The sequence below is a fragment of the Natrix helvetica genome (genome assembly GCF_964273705.1).
Source record: "Natrix helvetica genome assembly, chromosome: 9".
Classification (NCBI taxonomy): Eukaryota; Metazoa; Chordata; class Lepidosauria; order Squamata; family Natricidae; genus Natrix; species Natrix helvetica.
In genome coordinates this window covers 3,224,559-3,245,507 of record NC_138560.1, presented here as the reverse complement: position 1 = coordinate 3,245,507, position 20,949 = coordinate 3,224,559, and the positions used below count along the sequence as shown (strand labels likewise).

General features: G+C 48.6%; 2 protein-coding genes across 7 annotated transcripts in view; both read right to left on the bottom strand.

Moving 5' to 3' along the window:
- Positions 1–20,949, bottom strand: part of PRSS16 (serine protease 16) — a 93,011-nt gene that overhangs the window by 38,856 nt on the left and 33,206 nt on the right. The window lies entirely within an intron of this gene.
- Positions 340–20,386, bottom strand: B3GNT8 (UDP-GlcNAc:betaGal beta-1,3-N-acetylglucosaminyltransferase 8). Of its 6 annotated transcripts, none has more exons than XM_081962564.1 (2): positions 20,329–20,386; positions 340–2,420 (listed from the first exon to the last, which is right to left on the bottom strand). In XM_081962564.1, exon 2 carries the CDS (start codon positions 2,408–2,410, stop codon positions 1,136–1,138), a length of 1,275 nt encoding a protein of 424 aa, XP_081818690.1. In that variant the 5' UTR covers positions 2,411–2,420; positions 20,329–20,386; the 3' UTR covers positions 340–1,135. The 6 variants fall into 6 exon arrangements, with proteins under 6 accessions (XP_081818690.1, XP_081818686.1, XP_081818691.1 ...); XM_081962560.1 differs by lacking the exon at positions 20,329–20,386 and adding an exon at positions 12,584–12,726; XM_081962565.1 differs by lacking the exon at positions 20,329–20,386 and adding an exon at positions 6,739–6,847.

Sequence of the window (20,949 nt, the reverse complement as noted above, 5' to 3'; positions counted from 1 at the left end):
GCTTCGTAGCCTTGCAGACCCCGAATATTACATGAAACTCTTTTGACAGGTGGAGAGATAATGTGGGTCTGGGCATCTAAAGTGCATGAACCAGGAATTCTGCTAGGGATGAGCTACAGAAACAGCCCATGAGTCAAAAGCCTTAAGGCAGGGGTGTCCAAACTTGGGAACTTTAAGACTTGTGGACTTCAACTCCCAGAATTGAAGTCCACAAGTCGTAAAGTTCCCAAGTTTGGACACCCCTGCGAAGGTGGGACAGAGCCTATCGGGCATCAAAGCTACCCTAGGATCCAAATGACATCCCCCCCAAAAGCATCTTGCCCCCCCAACAATCTGGGTCCTCATTTGACCGACCTCAGAAGGCTTGAGTCCAACCTTGAGCCGGTCAGGATCGAACTGCTGGCAGTCGGCAGAGTTAGCCTGCAATGCTGCATTCTCACCACAGCGACCATCCCTTCTAGAGGGCCTTATTTCCACTTCCGCCCATGTTGAAACACACCATGGTCAGTGAGGCTCGGCTTCGTTCCTCGGTTTCTTGGTTTATCCAGCTGTGGGGGAGGGGGGGATTGGCCCTCAAAGATTCGGGGGCCTAAAGGAAAAATAAAACAAAACACTTGTGGACAATACTTCCCCTCTCTGCAATCTAGGCAGGTTGGGCCAGCTAGCCAGGAATTTCTCTTCCTCTTGCGTTGCCTCCAGATGTGGAGGAAGGTTCCTTTGAGAAATCCAGCAATTGCAGGCCAATTGGGAGGCCATTGGGTTTGGGGGGGGGGAGGAAGCAAGCTTGAAGCCCTGGCATTCTCAGCTAGGGCCAGGCAAATGTTGTGGCCCTTTTCCGACCAGCCTGCTGGGAAAAATAAGGACGGTTCTTAGATCTGTAAACGGCGCTTCTTGGACTGTTGGTACGGCTCTGCCTTCCACCGGGATATCTCCAAAAAGGCAAATAGGAATTTCAGAACATCGCAGCCACCAGACACTAAGGGGGTGCCCATCCCCAACTCCTGTCCTTCAAAAGTGCACTAAAAGTTGGGATGTCCCCCTCCCCTGAAATACTCCAATGGGATTTGGGCCTGAGCATCTCCCCGTTGCAGCCCAGAGGACGCAATAGCTTCACCTGATCCATTCCCCCGTTTGGTTAGAATCCCGGTGGCTTTTCTGCTTGGGGTTTCGACACCTCAGGTCCGCATCGGAGATTCGGATCTGTGATTTTCTTCCAGAGACGGAGGGTCTGCTGGGGGCTGCGCCGATGGACCAAGAGCAGCTGGCTGTGCACGCAGGGGTCTTCGCGGTCCTTCTCGGCGATATCGAAGGTCATGAAGCCGGCGTGGGGCTGAGGGGGGATGCCCAGAGCTTGGAAGCAAAGCCCCGTGTAAACGTCGTCGATGGGGTAGAAGGCCACATGCCAAGAAATGAGGAGGAGCAAGCGGGCCAGGGGTCCGGAGAAGATGTAGCCCCCGCCTCCTGCATAAGCTGGATACGGACCCACGTAAAATGATTCCGGCACATAGTATTTACTTTTATGAACCCGGAAAGGCGAGGCGTTGGACATCACCTGCCCCGTGTAGAGGGGCTCGTTGGCATCCACCGAGCTTAGGTACCCCAAGACTTTCGGGGTGTTGATGAACACGTCGTCGTCCCCCTTGAGGATGAAACGGACGTCCCGACAATAGTCCAGCGTCCAGCGCAGGAAGAGGGAGTCCTTCAGCGTCAGGTTGAAGAATGTGTCCTCAAAATCCCACATCAAAATGTCCCTAAAACTCTGACTCTCGAAATGGACCAGGGGTTGCAAGTGGGGTCCCAACTGCCCCTCGGCCGTGCCCAGCAAGAAGACGGTCCGGATGGCCAGACCACCGGGTTCTCCTTCTTGCCCCCAAGTGTCCCTCACGGCTTGGCGGGCAGCAAAATTGCCAGGCACGGATTTGATAGCCAAGAGCAAGAAGGCGCCATTCTTGGTCTCGGCACATTTGCGGGGTTCGTTGATCAGGAGGGAGTAATTCCTGCAGTCCCCGTAGAGAATGAAATTCTTATAAAGCTCCGGATACGAGTTGAAATGTTTGATATTGGTGGCCAGCTCCTCCAGGTCGGCACTGGGGCATTTATTCCAGGAAGCGTTGCCCGCTGAACCTTCTTCCAAGGCCCGGAAATGTTTGTGTTGTTTAGCGTTCCAATAAGCTTTGGCCCTTGGGATGCTGTGGCGGAATTGTTGCAAGGAGGCGTTAAAATGATGGAAGACAAAAGCCGGAGAGATTTCCTCGAAGGGCTCGATGGGGGTGATGGAGATGGTTTGCTCCCGAGCGGTGTGGGGCGCAGGGAATTGTTCCTCCTGCTCGGCCGTCCATTCGATGTAGGCCTTGAGGGCCACCAGGGTTAGCAACGCTGTGGCGATCGAGAGGCAGCGGGAAATATTCATTTTTCTCCTCCTGGGAGTGGAGAACAAGCAGCCGACATGCAAAGAGAGAAGAAAGACAGATCATGAAATTTGTGTTGACGATTACAAATTGGGTTCACACAAACAGATCAACAGTAAAGGTAAAGGTTCCCCTTGCACACTATGTGCTGGTCATTCCCGACTCTAGGGGGTGGTGCTCATCTCCGTTTCAAAGCCGAAGAGCCAGCGCTATCCGAAGACGTCTCCGTGGTCATGTGGCCGGCATGACTAAATGTCAAAGGCGCACGGAACGCTGTTCCCTTCCCACCAAAGGTGGTCCCTATTTTTCTACTTGCATTTTTCACGTGCTTTCGAACTGCTAGGTTGGCAGAAACTGGGACAAGTCACGGGAGCTCACTCCATTATGCAGGGCTAGGGATTCGAACCGCTGCACTGCCGATCTTTCTGATCGACAAGCTCAGCGTCTTAGCCACTGAGCCACCGTGTTCCCTAGACCAACAGTGAACTGTTCTTAGTCGAGGTTAACCCCAGATCAACAGTAAACCAGAGTTAATACAGGTAGTCCTCAACTTACAACAGTTCACTTACTGGACCGTTCAAAGTTACAACTGCACTGGAAAAAAAGGGACTTATGACCATCTTTCTCAGTTACGACCTTTGCAGCATCCCCTGTAAGTCTCCTCTTAAAAAACTTCCAGCGATGAAGCGCCCACAATTCCTGGCGGCAACTTCTGTTCCACTGGTTAGCTGTCCTCCCTGTTAGGAAGTTTCTCCTTAGTTCTAGGTTGCTTCTCTCCTTGATTAGTTTCCATCCATTGTTCATCACCCCTAGTCCTTCTTTTCTCTAACGCTGCTGCTTAGCCCATAAAAGTGGTTTTTAGAGAAGATTAAAGAGCTTGCAAGGAAACTGCGATCCCATTTAAAATTTTCTAGGGGTATACTTTTAGTTGTTTTTTAATTTAATTTTTAATTTTTACTTTCTGTACAGTTGTATGAGGTTTAATTCGTTTTTAAGGGTATGGGATATTCGTCCTTTGTATTCGTTTTAATGACACACCTGTACACCACCCCGAGTCCCTTCGGGGAGAGGGGGCGGTCTAGAAATATTGAAAATAAACAAATAAATAAATTACGCCAGGGGTGTCCAAACTTGGGAACTTTAAGACTTGTGGACTTCAACTCCCAGCATGGCTGACTGGGGAATTCTGGGTGTTGAAGTCCACAAGTCTTAAAGTTCCCAAGTTTGGACACCCCTGCATTACGCCTTCTTGCTGCTTCTCTCCACCTCAAAGGTAGTCATTAAACGCAGGATGTCATAACAGGAAGAATATGCTAATGGCTCTTTAAGCCAAGTTTCTTTGCTACGTAAGGGTTACGTAAGCAAGAAACCTGGCTTAAGAAGTGAAGAATATTCATAATGCAAACATCTGTTTCAAATTGCAGCTTTCTCTCCCCCCTCCCTTTTTTGGACAAGATCAGCTCTTCTCCAAAGTCGATCAAAATTTCTCCCCCACTGTAGTGGCCCTCAGCATCCAGCGATTCAGTTTAGGCCAGACGGTTTTGCAAAAGCGAGAGAGAACCTGTTCCCGAGAAAACAATTAACTGGAATTCCACCCTCCTCAACAACTGCGATTATGTTGTTAAAGTTTCCTGTTGCCAATTCCAAGGTGAACGGCCTCCTACCCGTGCCAATGGGCCAAGGTGACTGGCACAGACTTCAGTTTGTTAGCTTGATGACGCCTGGGTAGGTGGACGGAGCCTCGTGCCACCGCCACTAACGGGGTCGCCCGAACCAGTGCGAAATACCACCCCTGATTTGAAAGAGCAATTTTGAAAGACAGGTAGTCCCCATCCTGCAACGGTTCATTTTAGTGACCTTCGAGGTTACCGCGGCACCGAAAAAAGCATCTGATGACCGTTTTTCAAACTTAATGACCGCTGCAGGGTCCGCCTGTTTCCTCTGATTCATGTTTGGATGCTTGACAAGTGACTCGCGTTTGTGACAGTTTGTCGCGCCCTGGAGGAATTCGGACCAGCAAAATCAATGGGGAAGCCAGACTTGCTTAACAACGGTGTTACGGATTTAACGGCTGCAGGGATTCTGTTAACGAATGCTCACAAGAAAGGCCGTAAAAAGGGGGCAAAAGTCACTTAACAAATGTCTCACTTAGCAACGTAAATGTTGGACTCGACTGTGGTCGTAAGTCGAGGACTAGCTGTACAGGAAGAGTTTTCCTAAAATTGCTTTTTTTTTCCCCAGTAAGGTTTCTTCCTTTTCTCAAATGTGGGGGAAAGTCTCACCAGAAGCCAGCATGGGAGATGTAATTGCCGGTTTCTTTTGATTCCCACGCACAGACCCAGTTAGACAAACATAACCAGAAAAGTTGGTTTCTTCATTCAGCAGCCCTGCAGCTTTCAGCCGGAAACCCACCACTTGGCTCTCTCAGCTAAGCAAGAAATATATTCCAAGTAGTCCTCTTTCAACGACCATAATTGGGACCAACAACGTGGCCATTAAGCGAAGCAGCTGCTAAGTGAAACTGCCACTAGGCTTATGATCTTCCTTCACTTTTACAGAGGTGCTTGTCAATCTCAGCGACTGGCGGGTGGACTCCAACTCCCAGACTCCCCCAGCCAGCCTCCATCTCAGCACCTGGAAGGGGGGTGGACTCCAACTCCCAGACTCCCCCAGGCAGCCTCCATCTCAGCACCTGGAAGAGGGGTGGACTCCAACTCCCAGACTCCCCCAGCCAGCCTCCATCTCAGCACCTGGAAGAGGGGTGGACTCCAACTCCCAGAATCCCCCAGCCAGCCTCCATCTCAGCACCTGGAAGAGGGGTGGACTCCAACTCCCAGAATCCCCCAGCCAGCCTCTATCTCAGCAACTAGAAAAAGTGTGGACTCCAACTCCCAGAATTCCTCCACCAGACTCAAATGTCAGCAGCTGGAAGAGGGGTGGACTCCAACTCCCAGAATCCCCCAGCCAGCCTCCATCTCAGCACCTGGAAGAGGGGTGGACTCCAACTCCCAGAATCCCCCAGCCAGCCTCCATCTCAGCACCTGGAAGAGGGGTGGACTCCAACTCCCAGAATCCCCCAGCCAGCCTCCATCTCAGCACCTGGAAGAGGGGTGGACTCCAACTCCCAGACTCCCCCAGCCAGCCTCCATCTCAGCACCTGGAAGAGGGGTGGACTCCAACTCCCAGAATCCCCCAGCCAGCCTCTATCTCAGCACCTGGAAGAGGGGTGGACTCCAACTCCCAGAATCCCCCAGCCAGCCTCCATCTCAGCACCTGGAAGAGGGGTGGACTCCAACTCCCAGAATCCCCCAGCCAGCCTCCATCTCAGCACCTGGAAGAGGGGTGGACTCCAACTCCCAGAATCCCCCAGCCAGCCTCCATCTCAGCACCTGGAAGAGGGGTGGACTCCAACTCCCAGAATCCCCCAGCCAGCCTCCATCTCAGCAACTAGAAAAAGTGTGGACTCCAACTCCCAGAATTCCTCCACCAGACTCAAATGTCAGCAGCTGGAGAAGATGGCTGGGGAATTCTGGGAGTTGAAGTCCACCCCAATTCCAGTGGCTGAGATTTGACTGTTATAGCATCCCCAGAGTCGTGTGATCAAAATTCAGATGCTTGGCAACTGGCAGGTACTTCTGATGGTTGTAGAGTCTGGGAGGTCGTGTGATCACCGTTTACAATCTTCCCAACTGGCTTCTGAAAAGCAAAGTCAAATGGGGAAGCCAGATTCACCGAATGACCTCATGATTCACTTAAATAACTGCAGTGATTTGTAAATGGAGCAAAACTCAGTGAACCTTGCTTAGCAAAAGGAAGTTTGGGGCTCAAAAACTACCTGTATTTAGAAGTCGGATTCTACATTTTGATGGCCAGGAATGATTGGGCATCCATCCCCACATGTCCAATGGAAACTGATCCAGGAGAGATTCAACCTAGAAATGAGGAGAAATTTCCTGACTGTGAGAGCAATCAACCCTTGGAACAGAAGTTGCCTTCAGAAATTGTGGGAGCTTCATCCCTGGAAGCTTTCAAGAAGAGACTGGACTGCCATCTGTCAGAAATGGTGTAGGGTCTCCTGCTTTGGACTAGATGATCTTCAAGGTCCCTTCCAACTCTGTTAATCTGAACTTATCTAAGACGATCAAAGGCCTGGAGGCTAAAACATACGATGAACGGTTGCAGGAACTGGGCATGGCTAGTCTAGGGAAGAGAAAGACCAGGGGAGACAGGATAGCAGTCTTCCAATATTTGAGGGGCTGCCGTAGAGAGGAATGGGGTCAAGTTATTTTCCAAAGCACCTGAAGGCCAGAAAAAGAATAATGGAACTGACCAAGGAGAGATTCAACCTGGAAATAAGGAGGAATTTTCTGAGCGTGAGAACACTCATGGAACAGAAGTTGCCATCAGAAGTTGTGGGAGCTTCATTGCTGGAGGCTTTCAAGAAGAAACTGGACTGAAACTGGACTGCCATCTGTCAAAAATGGTGTCAGGTCTCCTGCTTGAGTGGGGTTGGACTAGATGACCTACAAGGTCCCTTCCAGCTGTGTTATTCTTTTCAGGGGGCAAAACTAGGGGATTGCATGCTGTGTCTTTGGTAATCGGCTTGTATTTAGACCACAATTTGCAAGGTGTTTTTTTTCCTTGCTGGAAATGGGGGTTAATTACCAATTTCTGGCAAATAAAGCGTATGGTGGACAATGGATTTGCTTAATGCAGGGGTGTCCAAACTTGGCAACTTTAAGACTTGTGGATTTCAACTCCCAGAATTCCCCAGCTGGGGAATTCTGGGAGTTAAAATCCACAAGTCTTAAAGTTGCCAAGTTTGGACACCCCTGGCTTAATGACTTTGGTGTTCTTTTAACAACTGCCACAAAAAATAAAATAAAATTATGCACGGTGATGTAATAACACTCTTCACCACTGACACAATTTATGACCACAATTATGGGCTCAATTACAGTTGTAAATCAAGGATTATCTGTATCTCCTCACCCCCCCCCCCCCGCCCCAAAGAGCTATGCATTTTCTCCAAAAATAAGAACCACCCCAGTTTATCTGAAAATTCCCTCCAGAGGCTGCTGGGACCGAGTCAGCCTCAGATGCCAACGGGCAGCCTGGGCAGCCAATTCGAAGTGCTGGTATCTGAAGGCATGGGTGCCAGAATGGTGGGAGGTGAGCCCAGAGGAATCTGACAGGCGTAAAGAGGAAAAAAACATCCTATCAGGAGAGCTTTTTAAGGAAAGGAATGTGCCAGTGGGGGAAGTTTATGGCCGGCTCATATCTTTCCTGGACATAAATAAAACAGCAGGTCAAGCCGAAAAGGACTTTGGAACTGTCTGCAGAACAGCCAGAAGCCGTCCGATCTTTCTGTAAATGAGTCTGCTGGATTTTGGGTGGGTGGGTGGATGGATGAGGGGAGGGAGGGAGGGAAGAAGGAAGGAAGGAAGAATACGGAGGGAGGGAAGAAGGAAGGAAAGAAGGAAAACAAGAATAGAGGTAGGGAGGAAGGAAGGGAAGGTCGGGAAGGAAGGAGGAAGAGGAAAGAAGGAAGGAAGAAGAAAATGGAAGGAGGGAAGAAGGAAATAAGGAAAACAAGAACAGAGGTAGGGAGGAAGGAAGGGAAGGTCGGGAAGGAAGGAGGAAGAGGAAAGAAGGAAGGAAGGAAGGAAGGAAGGAAGGAAGGAAGGAAGGAAGGAAGGAAGGAAGGAAGGAAAACAAGAACAGTGGTAGGGAGGAAGGAAGGGGAGGTCGGGAAGGAAGGAGGGAGAGGAAGGAAGAAGAAAATGGAGGGAGGGAAGAAGGAAGGAAGGAAAACAAGAACAAAGATAGGGAGGAAGGAAGGGAAGGTCGGGACGGAAAGAGGGAGAGGAAGGAAGGAAAGAAGGAAGGAGGGAAAACAAGAACAGAGGTAGGGAGGAAGGGAAGGTCAGGAAGGATGGAGGGAGAGAAGGAAGGAAGGAAGGAAGAAGAAAACAGAGGGAGGGAAGGAGGGAGAAGAACAAGAACAGAGGCAGGGGGAAAGGAAAGGAGACAGAGAAGAAGGAGAAGAAGGAAAGGAAAGGAGATAGAGAAGAAGGAAAGGAAAAGAAAAGAAAGAAGAACAGAGGCAGGGAGGAAGGAAGGTCACAAGTCTTTTTTCCCTGCCCTTGTAACATCAATCAGTCACTAAACAAGTGGTTCTCCATGGAGGGCTACCTATAACCCCCAAGCAATTCACGCTGGCCAAACCCATCCCAGCCACCAAAGTGACTCCAAACCCCAATTCCTGGATCGACCCTCACGCTCCTCCCAAACCCCCAATCCACCCCACGGCCTCTCCGCCTCTCCCCTCCCTGGCTTGGCCCAAAGCATCTTCTGAAAAAGCCAACTCTAATTCTTTTCGGAGAGCGAGATCCAGGAAAGGGAAAAAGGCACAGGTGCCTCCTGGCTTAATTGAGAGAGGAAAGTGGCAGCGGGAAGAGGCTTCTGGTTGCTAAGTGCTTTTTCCGGAGCCATTTCCCAGCCTGATGGGCTCTGGGATTTGGCCCTCTTCTGTTTTTCTGTTCCTTGGCAGGGGAACGAAATCCATCTCCCACGAAAACAACAAGCCCGAGTCCATTAGTCTCTTTCCCCGTTCTGGGCCAATACAGCTGCAAGTCCTCGACTTACGACCCAAATGGAGGCCAACATGTGGGGTGCTAAGTGAAACGTTTGTTATGGGACTTTCCTCCCATTTTACAACCTTTCTGGCCATCAATATTAAGTGAATTCCCTGCACGCATCATTAGCAACACGTTTACTAAGTGAATCTTTCTGTAAATGAATCTGTTGCACTTTGGATGGATGGAAGGAAGGGAGGAAGGAGAACAAGAACAGAGGGAAGGGAGGGAGGGAGAGAGAATGAGGGAAGAAGGAAAGAAGGAAGAAAGAAGGAAGGAAGGAAGAAAAAGAAAGGAAGAAAGAAAGAAAGAAAGAAAGAAAGAAAGAAAGAAAGAAAGAAAGAAAGAAAGAAAGAAGAAAGGGAGGGGAACAAGACCAAGCTCAGAGAACAACAAGGACTGATGATGGTACCTAGTTTGGTAAAGAAACATCTGCAAGAAAATGACCAAGCTCAGAGAACATCAAGGACCCTATAATCTTCCTCCTCCTCCTCCTCCTCCTCCTCCTCCTCCTCCTCCTCCTCCTCCTCCTCCTCCTCCTCCTCCTCCTCCTCCTCCTCCCCCCACAAACCCCACTGCCTTCTAGCACTGATGTAGTTACCTAGTTTAGTAATGAAATGTCTGCACGGAAGCCATTAACCTCAGAGAGCACTAAAGACCTCACAGTCCTCCTCCTCTCCACATACCCCACTCCTTACTAACACTGATGAAGTTACCTAGCTGGGTCATGAAACGTCTGCAAGAAAACCACCATACTCAGAGAGCACCAAGGACCACACCGTTCAACCCTGATCTACAAATATTCTGCTTTGCCTGCCTTTTATTTGTTTATCAATTTTTTATTCCACCCATCTCCCTTACACAGGTGACTCTGAGACTCTTACAAGTTATAAAACGTGCATTAAACGGGCTTCAAAAATGCCACTTCAAAGCCGGTGGTTTGTGGTTTCATTTCCCTCCCACGGAGTCTCCTCCTCCTTCCAGTGCCAAGGGTGATGACTCCTCACTTGCTCACTTGAGAGGAAGACTTGGCAATCTTCATCGCCCTCCTAAGACGCCCAAGACGGCTCTCCACATTCCCTTTTTTTATATATATAAATATTTTAATTGTATATTTTTCTTTATAATACACCACATTTCCAGTTTTGCAGCGGCAGTGTATCCGGTCCTTTTTAAGTATACATATTTTATACACCCTGATTATAATCAATATTCTCTTAATCATAGATTGATAATCTCTTTTAAATAGATGTTGTTATACATCATAGTTATAGACATTATTTTCATGATTGTACCATAACATTCTCTATATTTATCTCCTTTCCTCTCTCTCCTTTCCTCTCATTTCTTCTCCTCCCTTTTCCTCTTCTCCTTCCCCTCTTCTCCTCTTCCCTCTCCTTCCCTCTCTCCTAGTCCATTTCCTTCTCTCCTTTCCCCTCTCTATTTCCCTCTTCTTTCTTCTCTTTTCTTTTCCTCTTCCTTTGACCTTTCTCTCCTCCTCTCCTTTCCTCCGTTCCCCTCTACTCCACTTCCCCCTCTCCCTTCATCTCTCCCCTTCCCTTTCCATTCATCTCCACGTCCTCCTCTACCTCCTTGGACTCCTCGAATGAACGTGAGAAGGAGAGGCATCTTCGGAGCCTGACATACAGGTGAAACTCAAAAAATTAGAATATCGTGCAAAAGTTCATTTATTTCAGTAATGCAACTTAAAAGGTGAAACTTATATATGAGATAAAATTCATACATACAAAGCAAGATAGTTCAAGCCGTGATTCGTCATAATTTGTTATGGCTCATGAAAACCCCAAATCCACCATCTCAAAAAATTAGAATATTACATGCAATCAATAAAACAAGGATTGTACATAGAACAATATTGCACCTCTGAAAAGTATAAGCATGCATATGTACTCAGTACTTGGTTTGGGCCCCTTTTGCAGCAATTACTGCCTCAATGCGGCGTGGCATGGAAGCTATCAGCCTGTGGCACTGCTGAGGTGTTATGGAAGACCAGGATGCTTCAATAGCAGCCTTCAGCTCTTCTGCATTGTTCGGTCTCATGTCTCTCATCTTTCTCGGAGTCCTGTTGCTCCGTGGTCCGAAGTCCTCTTTTCTGATGAGAGCAACTTTTGCCAAAAGCACCAAAAACTGGTTCAATGACCGTGGGATTCCTGTGCTTGATTGGCCTCTCCATTCTTCCTCCTTACTCTGGGTCCTTGGTTTCCAAATGAGATGCAAAAGTTGCTCTCATCAGAAAAGAGGACTTTGGACCACTGTGCTTCATTAACAGCAGGATCAACGCAGCTGTCTACCAGGAGATTTTGGAGTACTTCATGCTTCCTTCTGCAAACGAGATTTATGGGGATGCTGATTTCATTTTCCAACTGCCCACACTGCCAAAAGCACCAAAACCTGGTTCAATGTCCGTGGGATTACTGTGCTTGATTGGCGAGCAAACTCACCTGACCTGAACCCCATAGAGAATCTATGGGGCATTGCCAAGAGAAAGATGAGAGACATGAGACCGAACAATGCAGAAGAGCTGAAGGCTGCTATTGAAGCATCCTGGTCTTCCATAACACCTCAGCAGTGCCACAGGCTGATAGCTTCCGTGCCACACCGCATTGAGGCAACAATTGCTGCAAAAGGGGCCCAAACCAAGTACTGAGTACATATGCATGCTTATACTTTTCAGGGGTCTGATATTGTTCTATGTACAATCCTGGTTTTATTGATTGCATGTAATATTCTAATTTTCTGAGATGGTGGATTTGGGGGTTTTGTGAGCTGTACGCCATAATCATCACAATTATGACAAATGACGGCTTGAGCTATCTTGCTTTGCATGCAATGAGTCTTATCTCATATACTAGCTTCACCTTTTAAGTTGCATTATTGAAATAAATGAACTTTTGCATGATATTCTAATTTTTTGAGTTTCACCTGTATCTTCCATTTTTCCTGGAGGGTTCCTTACCTCCACCAACTTCCTTCTCTCCCTCTTGAAGCGGGGCTGTCTTAAAGCCTGGGCCTGACGGGTCCTTGGCCTCGGGCCCCACGAGCATCCAGGGTGGGGGGTGGGGGTAGCCATACTAATCTGTGTACATTAACCCTTCAATGCACCTTACATCCTATAAATACAGCAACGTATTTATTGGCTTTGATTGAATTTTTTTCTGATCTGGGAGGGGTCCGGAAGCTCCAGTAGGTTCCAGATCCTTTGCTCTTAACTTTGAAGCCTCCCGGCTGGCTGTCTTTCTAATTTGGAAGGGGGTGGGGGGCTTCTTGAGAGACCCTCTCCAGATCAAGGAGGCGTCATGTCTCTGACATCCCCAAGTCCCAAATAACTCTAAGCAGATCGGCATTTTCCCTTCCAAACCCCACCACCTACCCATGAAGGGTCTCCAGGCTGAAGACCCCCCCCCAAAAAAAAAACCAAGGAAAGGAAAGCCCTGGTTTGGGCTTTGGGAGGGGGGGGCTTTCCTAGAGGAAGAGAGTAGAACCCCCCCCCCCCAGGGTTAAAGTCCCCAGGCTTACATAGTCGATGGGGCGGGTTGATCCCAGCGCAGGTCTCAAGGGCTTGATGATCCCTAGGAGCCCCGCCGGGTAAGGCTGAGAAGCGGCTCCGTCCGTCTGGCCGGCATGCTGGCTCCGGCGCTGGGCTGGCCGGCTGCCTTGTGAGCGCGACGAGAAGGAGGGAGTGGAAGGGAGAAGCGAGGGTGGGGCTCACCTGAATCCCAGGGAGAATCGGGGCGGTTGCGCCGTCCGGTGCCCTCCTCCTCCTCCTCTTCCTCCTTTTCCTCTCTTCTTCTTTCTCCTTCTCTATCTCCTTCTCCCTTTCCCCCTTTGCTACGCCTGTCTTTTTCCCTTCTCTTCCTCCTCCTCTTCTTCCTCTTTCTCTCTTCCTCTTTCTCCTTCCTCTTTCCTACTCCTCCCTTTCCCCCTCCTCCCCCTCCTTTTCCTCTCTTCTTCTTTCTCCTCCATTTCTTTCCCCTTCCCCCTTTGCTATTCCTGTTTTTTCCCTCCTCCTCCTCCTCCTCCTCCTCTAGCTGCTTCCCTTTTCACCTTCTCCTTCCTTCTCCCCTCCCCTTATTCTTTCTCCTTCTCCTCTTCCTCTATCTTTTTTCTACCCTTTTCCACCTCCTTCCCCCTTTTCTCTTCCTTCCCTCCTATCTCCTTCCCTTTCTCCTCCTCCTCCTCCTTTCTTTCTCCTCCTCTTCCTCTATTTTTTCCTCTCTTCTCCTCTATCTCCTTCCCCTTTTTTTCTGCTTCCTCTTTCCCTCCTCCTCTCTATGTCCTTCCTTTTCTCCTTTTCTTTCCTCCTCCTCCTTTTGTTTTCTTTTTCCTTCTCTTTATCTTCGACTTCTCAATCCTTCTCTTTCTCCTGTTTTCCTTTTCTCCCCGCCTTCTTCTCTCCTTCCCGCTTCCTCCTCCTCTCTATCGCCTTCCCTTTCTCTTTCTCCTTCCTTCTCCCTTCCTCTCCTTTTCCTTCGCCTATCTTTCTGCATCTCCTTAACCTCCCCCTTTCCCATTTCTCACCCTTCCTTCTTCTGTTCCTTCCTCCTCCTGCTGCTGCCCGAACGTCTCCCGCAGGAATACCCTGGAGACGCGCTTCTCCCGACACCGGAGCGGGGAGACCCCTGCGTTGCCGGGGCCGAAGCGCCGAGGCAACGCTCGCTGCCCCGGGCAGGCAGGAGCGGAGCAAGGAAAGCGCAGCCTGCGCGCTCCCGATTTCAAGGGGGACACACGGGACCCCCCGTCCCAATCTTTGGACGAAACGCCTGAGTCTCTCTCTCTCTAGAATCATGGAAGAGTTGGGGAACGTCCGGCAGCCGTTTAAAGCTGGCAGGTTGGAATCTGGCGCTAGTCCTCATGATTACATCTGAAGGAGCTGAAGGGGAGGGAGTCCGGTTCCTGGGCTTGTAGAAGAGCAGCGAAGGCCCAATTGGTTCTTGATTTCATTTGTTTTTTAGTAATTGGCCCATAGATCTTTCCAGTTCTAACTCCTTTGGGATGAACTTGGAAGCACTCTGTATATCCTCAGAAAAGCTCTTTCTCCTATTTGACAGCCTGCTGGAAAACACCCACCCTTAAGAGTGCCCGAACCCTTGTTCTCTGACCAAACCAGAAGCTGAAGGAGCAAATTAAATGTGCCTTTAAGGTCAAACTCAGTCAAGTAGTCAAGTATTACAGAGGAATGATTGAGTCTGTCATCGGCACCTCCATCACTGTCTGATTTGACTCTGCAACCCAACAAGACAGACACAGACTTCAGAGGAGAATCAGAACCACAGAAAAAACAATGACTACCAACCTGCTTTCCCTTGAGGACCTGCACACTGCACGAGTCAAAAAGAGGGCTGTGAAAACATCTACACACCCCTCACATCCTGGACATAAATGGTTTCAACTCTCCTACCCTCAAGACGAGGCTGTAGGGCACTGCACACCAAGACAACTAGACACAAGGAGAGTTTATTCCCGAATGCCATCACTCTGCTAAACAACTAATTCCCACAACACTGTCAAATTATCTACTAAGACTGCATTACTATTATTCTTCTCATCCTTCCTAGTACTTATCTCTTCCCACTTATGAGCATAACCATGTTGCTTGTATCTTTACAGTTTATATTGTTTTATTTGTTTCCTAGTATGATTTGATTGCTTATTAGTAACCTATGGCAATCACTAAGTGCTGTATCTTAAGATTCTTGATGAATGTATTCTATTTTATTTTTTCTTTACGTAAACTGAGAGCATTTGCACCAAAGACAAATTCCTTGGGTGTCCAATCACACTTGGCCAATAAAGAATTCTATTCTATTCTATTCTATTCTATTCTATTCTATTCTTATTCCTATTCCTATTCTATTCTATTCTATCCTATCCTATTCCTATTCCATTCTACTCCTATTCTATTCTATTCTACTCCTATTCCTATTCCTATTCTATCCTATTCCATTCTACTCCTATTCCATTCTACTCCTATTCTATTCTACTCCTATTCTATCCTATTCTATTCTATATTCTACTCTACTCTACTCTATTCAGTACTAGGAAAACAAACATTTTCTAATAGGTTTTTGTTCTCTGTCCCAACTAGAAGCAACGGGAGCAAAACTGGACTGATTCTAAGGTTAAGCGGAGTCAAATGCTAAGAAAACAAAAATATTTTCGAATAAGTGTTTTGGTTTCCAAGTGCTCCTTTTCTCCCCAAAATCCATACCCCTCCCCTGAATTTATTTTTAGTTACAGCCTCTGGCTTTTAATAGTCTTAGGGGAGAACTCTCTATCCACCAGAAACCGCACAGACCGAGCGAGGCTTGCAAATAACAACTCCCAATCAAGTTTCTCTTTCTTATTTTTAGAGATTCTTTTCCCCGCCTAGAGAGAGAGAGAGAGAGAGAGAGAGAGAGAGAGAGAGAGAGAGAGAGAGAGAGACGCCTTCCTAACCACACACGGCGTGGGAAGAACCTTTTTAGCATCCCGCCTACTCAACCGGCTGGTTTCTTTAGAATTGGGTGTCTGTTGCTATGCTGGTTTTGTCACGCTGGGCAGAGCCCCCAACTCACAGCTTGGCCTATCGCCAAGGAATGGCCTCTGTCTTTCCACAGGTTCTGATAAATTCCATATTCCATATCAATATCTAAAGGAAGGTGGTTTTTAAGAAGGTATTGGACAGCCACTTGTCCGGAATGGTATAGAAACTCCTGCCTGAGCAGGGGTTGGACTAGAAGACCTCCAAGGTCCCTTCCAACTCTTGTTATTGTTATCACCCTGAAGGCCCCACTCATGACTGGTGTAACAACAGATATTTTTTTTCTATAAATGTTGAACTTCAAAGAAATGAGAGCAAACCCTCTCTCTTCTAACACTGATGATGTTACCTAGTTGGGTCATGAAACATCTGCAACAAATCAACCAAGCTCAGAGAGCACCAAGGACCCCACAATCCTCCTCCTCCCCTGGTAGCACTGATGATGTTACCTAGTTGGGTCATGAAATGTCTGCAAGAAAATAACTAAATCAGAAAGCACCAAGGACCTCACAGTCCTTGTTCTCCTCCTCCTCCTCCTCCTCCTCCTCCTCCTCCTCCTCCTCCTCCTCCTCCTCCTCCTCCTCCTCCTCCTCCTCCTCTCTTTTCCTTCGCAAACCCCACTCCCTATTAGTACAGATGGGTAGATTCAGCCTGCAATACTGCAGACTTCCGGTTTCGTGCCTTTTTAGCCAATGTCTAGCAAAAACGCCTATAGGGATTCATCCATTTGCTTCATGGCCATGACATTTGCTTAACGAGAACCACCAAAAAAGGTTGTCACATGGGTGCCTCGGCTTACGACGGGAACTCTGGGATCCATTCCAGTCGTAACTCGAGGACAACCTGTCATGCGTTGCCAGGTAAGGCTTAAAAACTCTTTTATTATTTTCAAAGGAAAGGAAGCGAGAGTCAAAACTGGTAGCCCACATTAAGATCCCGGCAGCCTCGCGGGCAATCAGGGCAAACTCATCGCTGACGGAGCGGAGAACGTTGGGTGGAAATTTCCAGCGGGATCTCTGCCCAGAGAGATGGACGTTCAGGTGGACAATGCAGGAAAGTCCGCAGGCCACCCGATTCAGCCAAACGACTTGAGCTCCCCGAGGGCAGAAAACGTTTCAAGAATTAAAATGTCACTCTTGGCTGCCCCCCCACCCCCCACCATCGTGACCCTAAAAGCTGGAGAACCAGTTTTGCAAAAAGCACCTCGCAGGGAGGGGGTAAAGGAGGCGTCCACAACCCCGGGGGCTACACAACACTGCCCGGGCCACGCCCTGTTTGAATCCAGGCCGCGGGAGAAATGGACAAGCGTGTCTGCGTGAGAATTCGCTTGTCCGAAGTTCGCAAAAGCGGATCACGTAACCCTTCCACCGTCGTAAATATCAGCCAAGCCCCTGAATGTTGATCTTGTGTCGATGGGCATGTTGCAACGGTTGTAGGTGTGAAAAATATATAAAATATATAAATATAATTTATATAAATTAAACATTATCATTATTTACTATTAAGGGGGGAATCCAAATCTGGATTCTGCCAAAATTTCCCGCTTTATTCTGCTCCTTGCGCTGGCTAAGGAATCGATTTGGTCATCACATTTGGGTTTCAGGTGGTTTTTCCACCTGCCCAGTCATTAAAAATGAATCATCGGGATAATTCGTTCAAATTCCAATGGTAATTATGCGTTGCGGAAGAATTTAGGATTGGGACATTCTCGTTAGCAATGCAAATAAATATGCCTCATTAAAAATGTATTAACCAGAAAAGGATTTCCTCTGCACAAAAATCCTAACAAGATCTATTAGGAGAGTCATGTCAGCCCAAAATCAGGCGCCTGGTAGCACAACCGTAACAAGAAAGGTGGTAAAACGGGGCCAAAATCACTTAACAACTGTCTCATATTTTTGGTTGTTAAGTCGAGGACTGCCTGTGTCACTCTTTCCAAGGAGAAACAGAAGTAGCTCTTCCAACGAAGAAATTCTCCCAAATGGAAAGGGGGAAAAAAAAAACCAGAATGGCATCCAAAAGATGGTTAAAAGATGAATTTCAGAAGGTGCCCAGGACAGTCGACACCGACACACGCCTAAGGAAACCAAGGAGCCGTGGGCGACGCTCAGAGGTGTGACGAAAAGGTTTTCCATTTTTAGTGACTCGCCTTACGTCCCTGGCAAAACTTAACACATAACGCATCTTTTAAAAAAGGGGGGCGGGGGACCAAAACCCAAACTTGTCAGCCGTCAAACCGCAGAAGGCCTGCCAAGAATTTTAAAAAGAATGAAAGAAAGAAAGAAAAAGGGAGGGAGGAAGGGAAGGAAGGAAAGAAGGAAGAAGAGGAAGGAAGGAAGGAAGAAGGAAGAAATTAGGAAGAGAAGAAGGAAGAGAAGAAGAGGGAAGAAGGGAAAGGAGGAAGGACAAGGAGGGAGGGAAGGCGGAAGAGAAGAAGGAAGGCAGGAAGGAAGGGAAAGAAGGAAGGCAGGGAAGGAAGGAGGAAGGAAGGAAGGAAGGAGAGGGAAGAAGGGAAAGGAGGAAGGACAGGAAGGGAGGAAGGAAGGAGGAAGAGAAGGAAGGGAAAGAAGGAAGGGAAGAAAGGAGGGAGGAAGGTGGAAGAGAGGAAGGAAAGTGAGGGAAGAAGGGAAAGGAGGAAGGAGGGAGGAAGGAAGAAATTAGGAAGAGAAGAAGGAAGAGAAGGAAGGAAGGAGAGGGAAGAAGGGAAAGGAGGAAGGACAGGGAGGGAGGAAGGAAGAAAGAAGAGAAGGAAGGATCAATCAACACCAGAAAGAGGTGTATGAATTGTGCGAAGACAGAAAAGGTTGTATGAATTGTGCGAAGACAGAAAAGGAAGGAGGGAAGGACTCACAAGGCGTGTGTCAGAGGAGCCATGGGCTTGTTACACAATTTAATCACCTACAATTTTAACACCTCTATTTCAGAACCAAGCAGAACCGAAGGAGGCGTTAAAAAGGACTGTGATCTGGGCAGGCGGGAGGAGATGCAGATGGTTAAAAATAAGGGGTGACAACAGTTCTTTCTCTAGATTGGGGGGGTGGGGGAGAGAGCTCACAGCTCAAAAGGGATAGATCTATCACACACACACACACACACACACACACTTAATCTTGCAAGGGGAATGCAGAGACAAGAGAAAAGAGGGAGGAGCGTCATTTAGGGCCAGGGGGGAGAACTACAGAACTAATACAGTAGAAGTCCTCGACGTACGACCAGCATTTCGCTTGTCAAGTGAGACATTGGTTCAGTGAGCCTTGCCCTGTTTTACGACCTCTCATGCCGCTGCTGTTAAGCAAATCGCTGCGGTTGGGTCATGTTAGCAACCTGGTTGTTAAGGGAACCCAGCTTTCCCAAGGACGTTGCCTCGTAGGAAGGTCGTAAAAGGGGATCGCGCGACCCCAGGACAGAAATAGGAACCGGTTGCCAAGCGTCTGAAGTTTGATCGCAGGGAGGCTCCAATGGTCCTTAAGTGTGAAAAACAGTCGTGACTTCACTTTTTTCAGTGTCGTCGTAAATGAACGGTTGTAAGTCAAGGAATAAAGGTAAAGGTTCCCCTCGCACTTATGTGCTAGTCGTTGCCGACTCTAGCGGGCGGTGCTCATCTCCGTTTCAAAGCCGAAGAGCCAGCGCTGTCTGAAGACGTCTCTGTGGGGTCATGTGGCTGGCATGACTCAACGCCGAAGGCGCACGGAACGCTGTTCCCTTCCCACCAAAGGTGGTTCCTATTTTTCTACTTGCATTTTTTACGTGTTTTCGAACTGCTAGGTTGGTGGAAGCTGGGACAAGTCACGGGAGCTCGCTCCGTTACGCGGCGCTAGGGATTCGAACCGCCGAACTGCCGATCTTTTCTGATCGACAAGCTCAGCACTCTTACGAGCCAAGGAGCTGCAAGAACCACCAGGAACTCTTAAATCCCCACCGTGCAAGGTTGGCTTTTAAGGCTGAAAAGCTCCCCTGGCTACAGGGGGATGCATTGGCTGAAATGAGGAAGATTTCTGCGGGACGAAGCCACCCAGCGCCCCTCCTGCCGTTACGGGTCCTCCTACCTTCACGTACCCCAAACGCCTCTGGGAGAGGAGACCGAAGCTGTGCCAAGTCTTGTGGGCATGCGTGTAAAGAACGCAGGGAACAGGCTGAACAGCCCCACGCCTTCTCCCCTACTCTGCCATCGCAAAGGGCGCCTTCGTGCAGATCCTGCTGCTCGCCGGCCCGCCACCAAGGCATGTCCCCGCTTGCAAGCGATAAATCATACTAAAAAGATTGTTTTCATCAACTGCCTGCAGCGGGTGGCGGCTCAGGTGGCTTGCAGCTGCGGCTTTCCACCCCGGAGGTATCAACCACCTTCCCCTGGATGACAATGACAGAAAGGGCAGGTCTTGTAAACCGAGATGGGTAAAGCACCGATTACGGGTAGAAGGACGGTGGGGAAAAGCAGATAGGAGCCAGGATAAACCAGCACCTATTTGCATATGTAAAAGAGCGAGGAAGAAGGGGAAGCGTTTTCCCTTCCCCAGGTGAGCAGGGTTCAAGGTGAACCCTCCCAGCCGCCTCCTGAAAACCAGCGCCTGCCCTACCTCTTAACACCAGCTGATGCTCCCCCTCCCCCGAGAAGCAGAACCTCCTTATTCAGGAGGAGTCTACCTGCCAATCTAGGGACCTGGTAGCTCAGTGGCTAAGAGCAGAAGCGTTGCATGCGCGTGGGAGCAAGCCCGAACCAGTAGTAAAAATATTTGCAACCTACCACTGGCTAAGACGCTGAGCTTGTGGATCCGAAAGGTCAGCGGTTCGAATCCCCAGCGCCCCGTAACGGAGTGAGCTCCCGTGACTTGTCCCGGCTTCTGCCAACCTAGCAGTTGGAAAGGACGTAAAAATGCAAGTAGAAAAATAGGGATTGGTGGGAAGGGAACAGCGTTCCCTGTGACTTTGCCATTTAGTCATGACCACGGAGACGTCTTCGGACAGCGCTGGCTCTTCAGCTTTGAAACGGAGATGAGCACCGCCCCCTAGAGTCGGGAACGACTAGCACAGATATGCAAGGGGAACCTTTACCTGCCAATCTGAGTTCTTCCCTGAGAGACAAAAGTAGATTCTGGGGGATTCTTTTTTTAAAAAATTGTTTATTTTAATTCTCTTCCAGCAAATCTCCTTTTTCAAATCCAAATTCGAATCCAAAAGTGACGATCCATCCTCTTCAAGGGCATTTTTCTCATCTCTCTCTCTAGCTCAGGGGGTCGGCAACCTTAAACACTCAAAAGAGCCATTTGAACCCGTTTTTTCCCACGGGGAAAAAAACCCGCCGAGAGCTATAAAACCATCTAAAACGATAACTGCCTCTATCGTTTTTTTAACCTTTATGCTACGT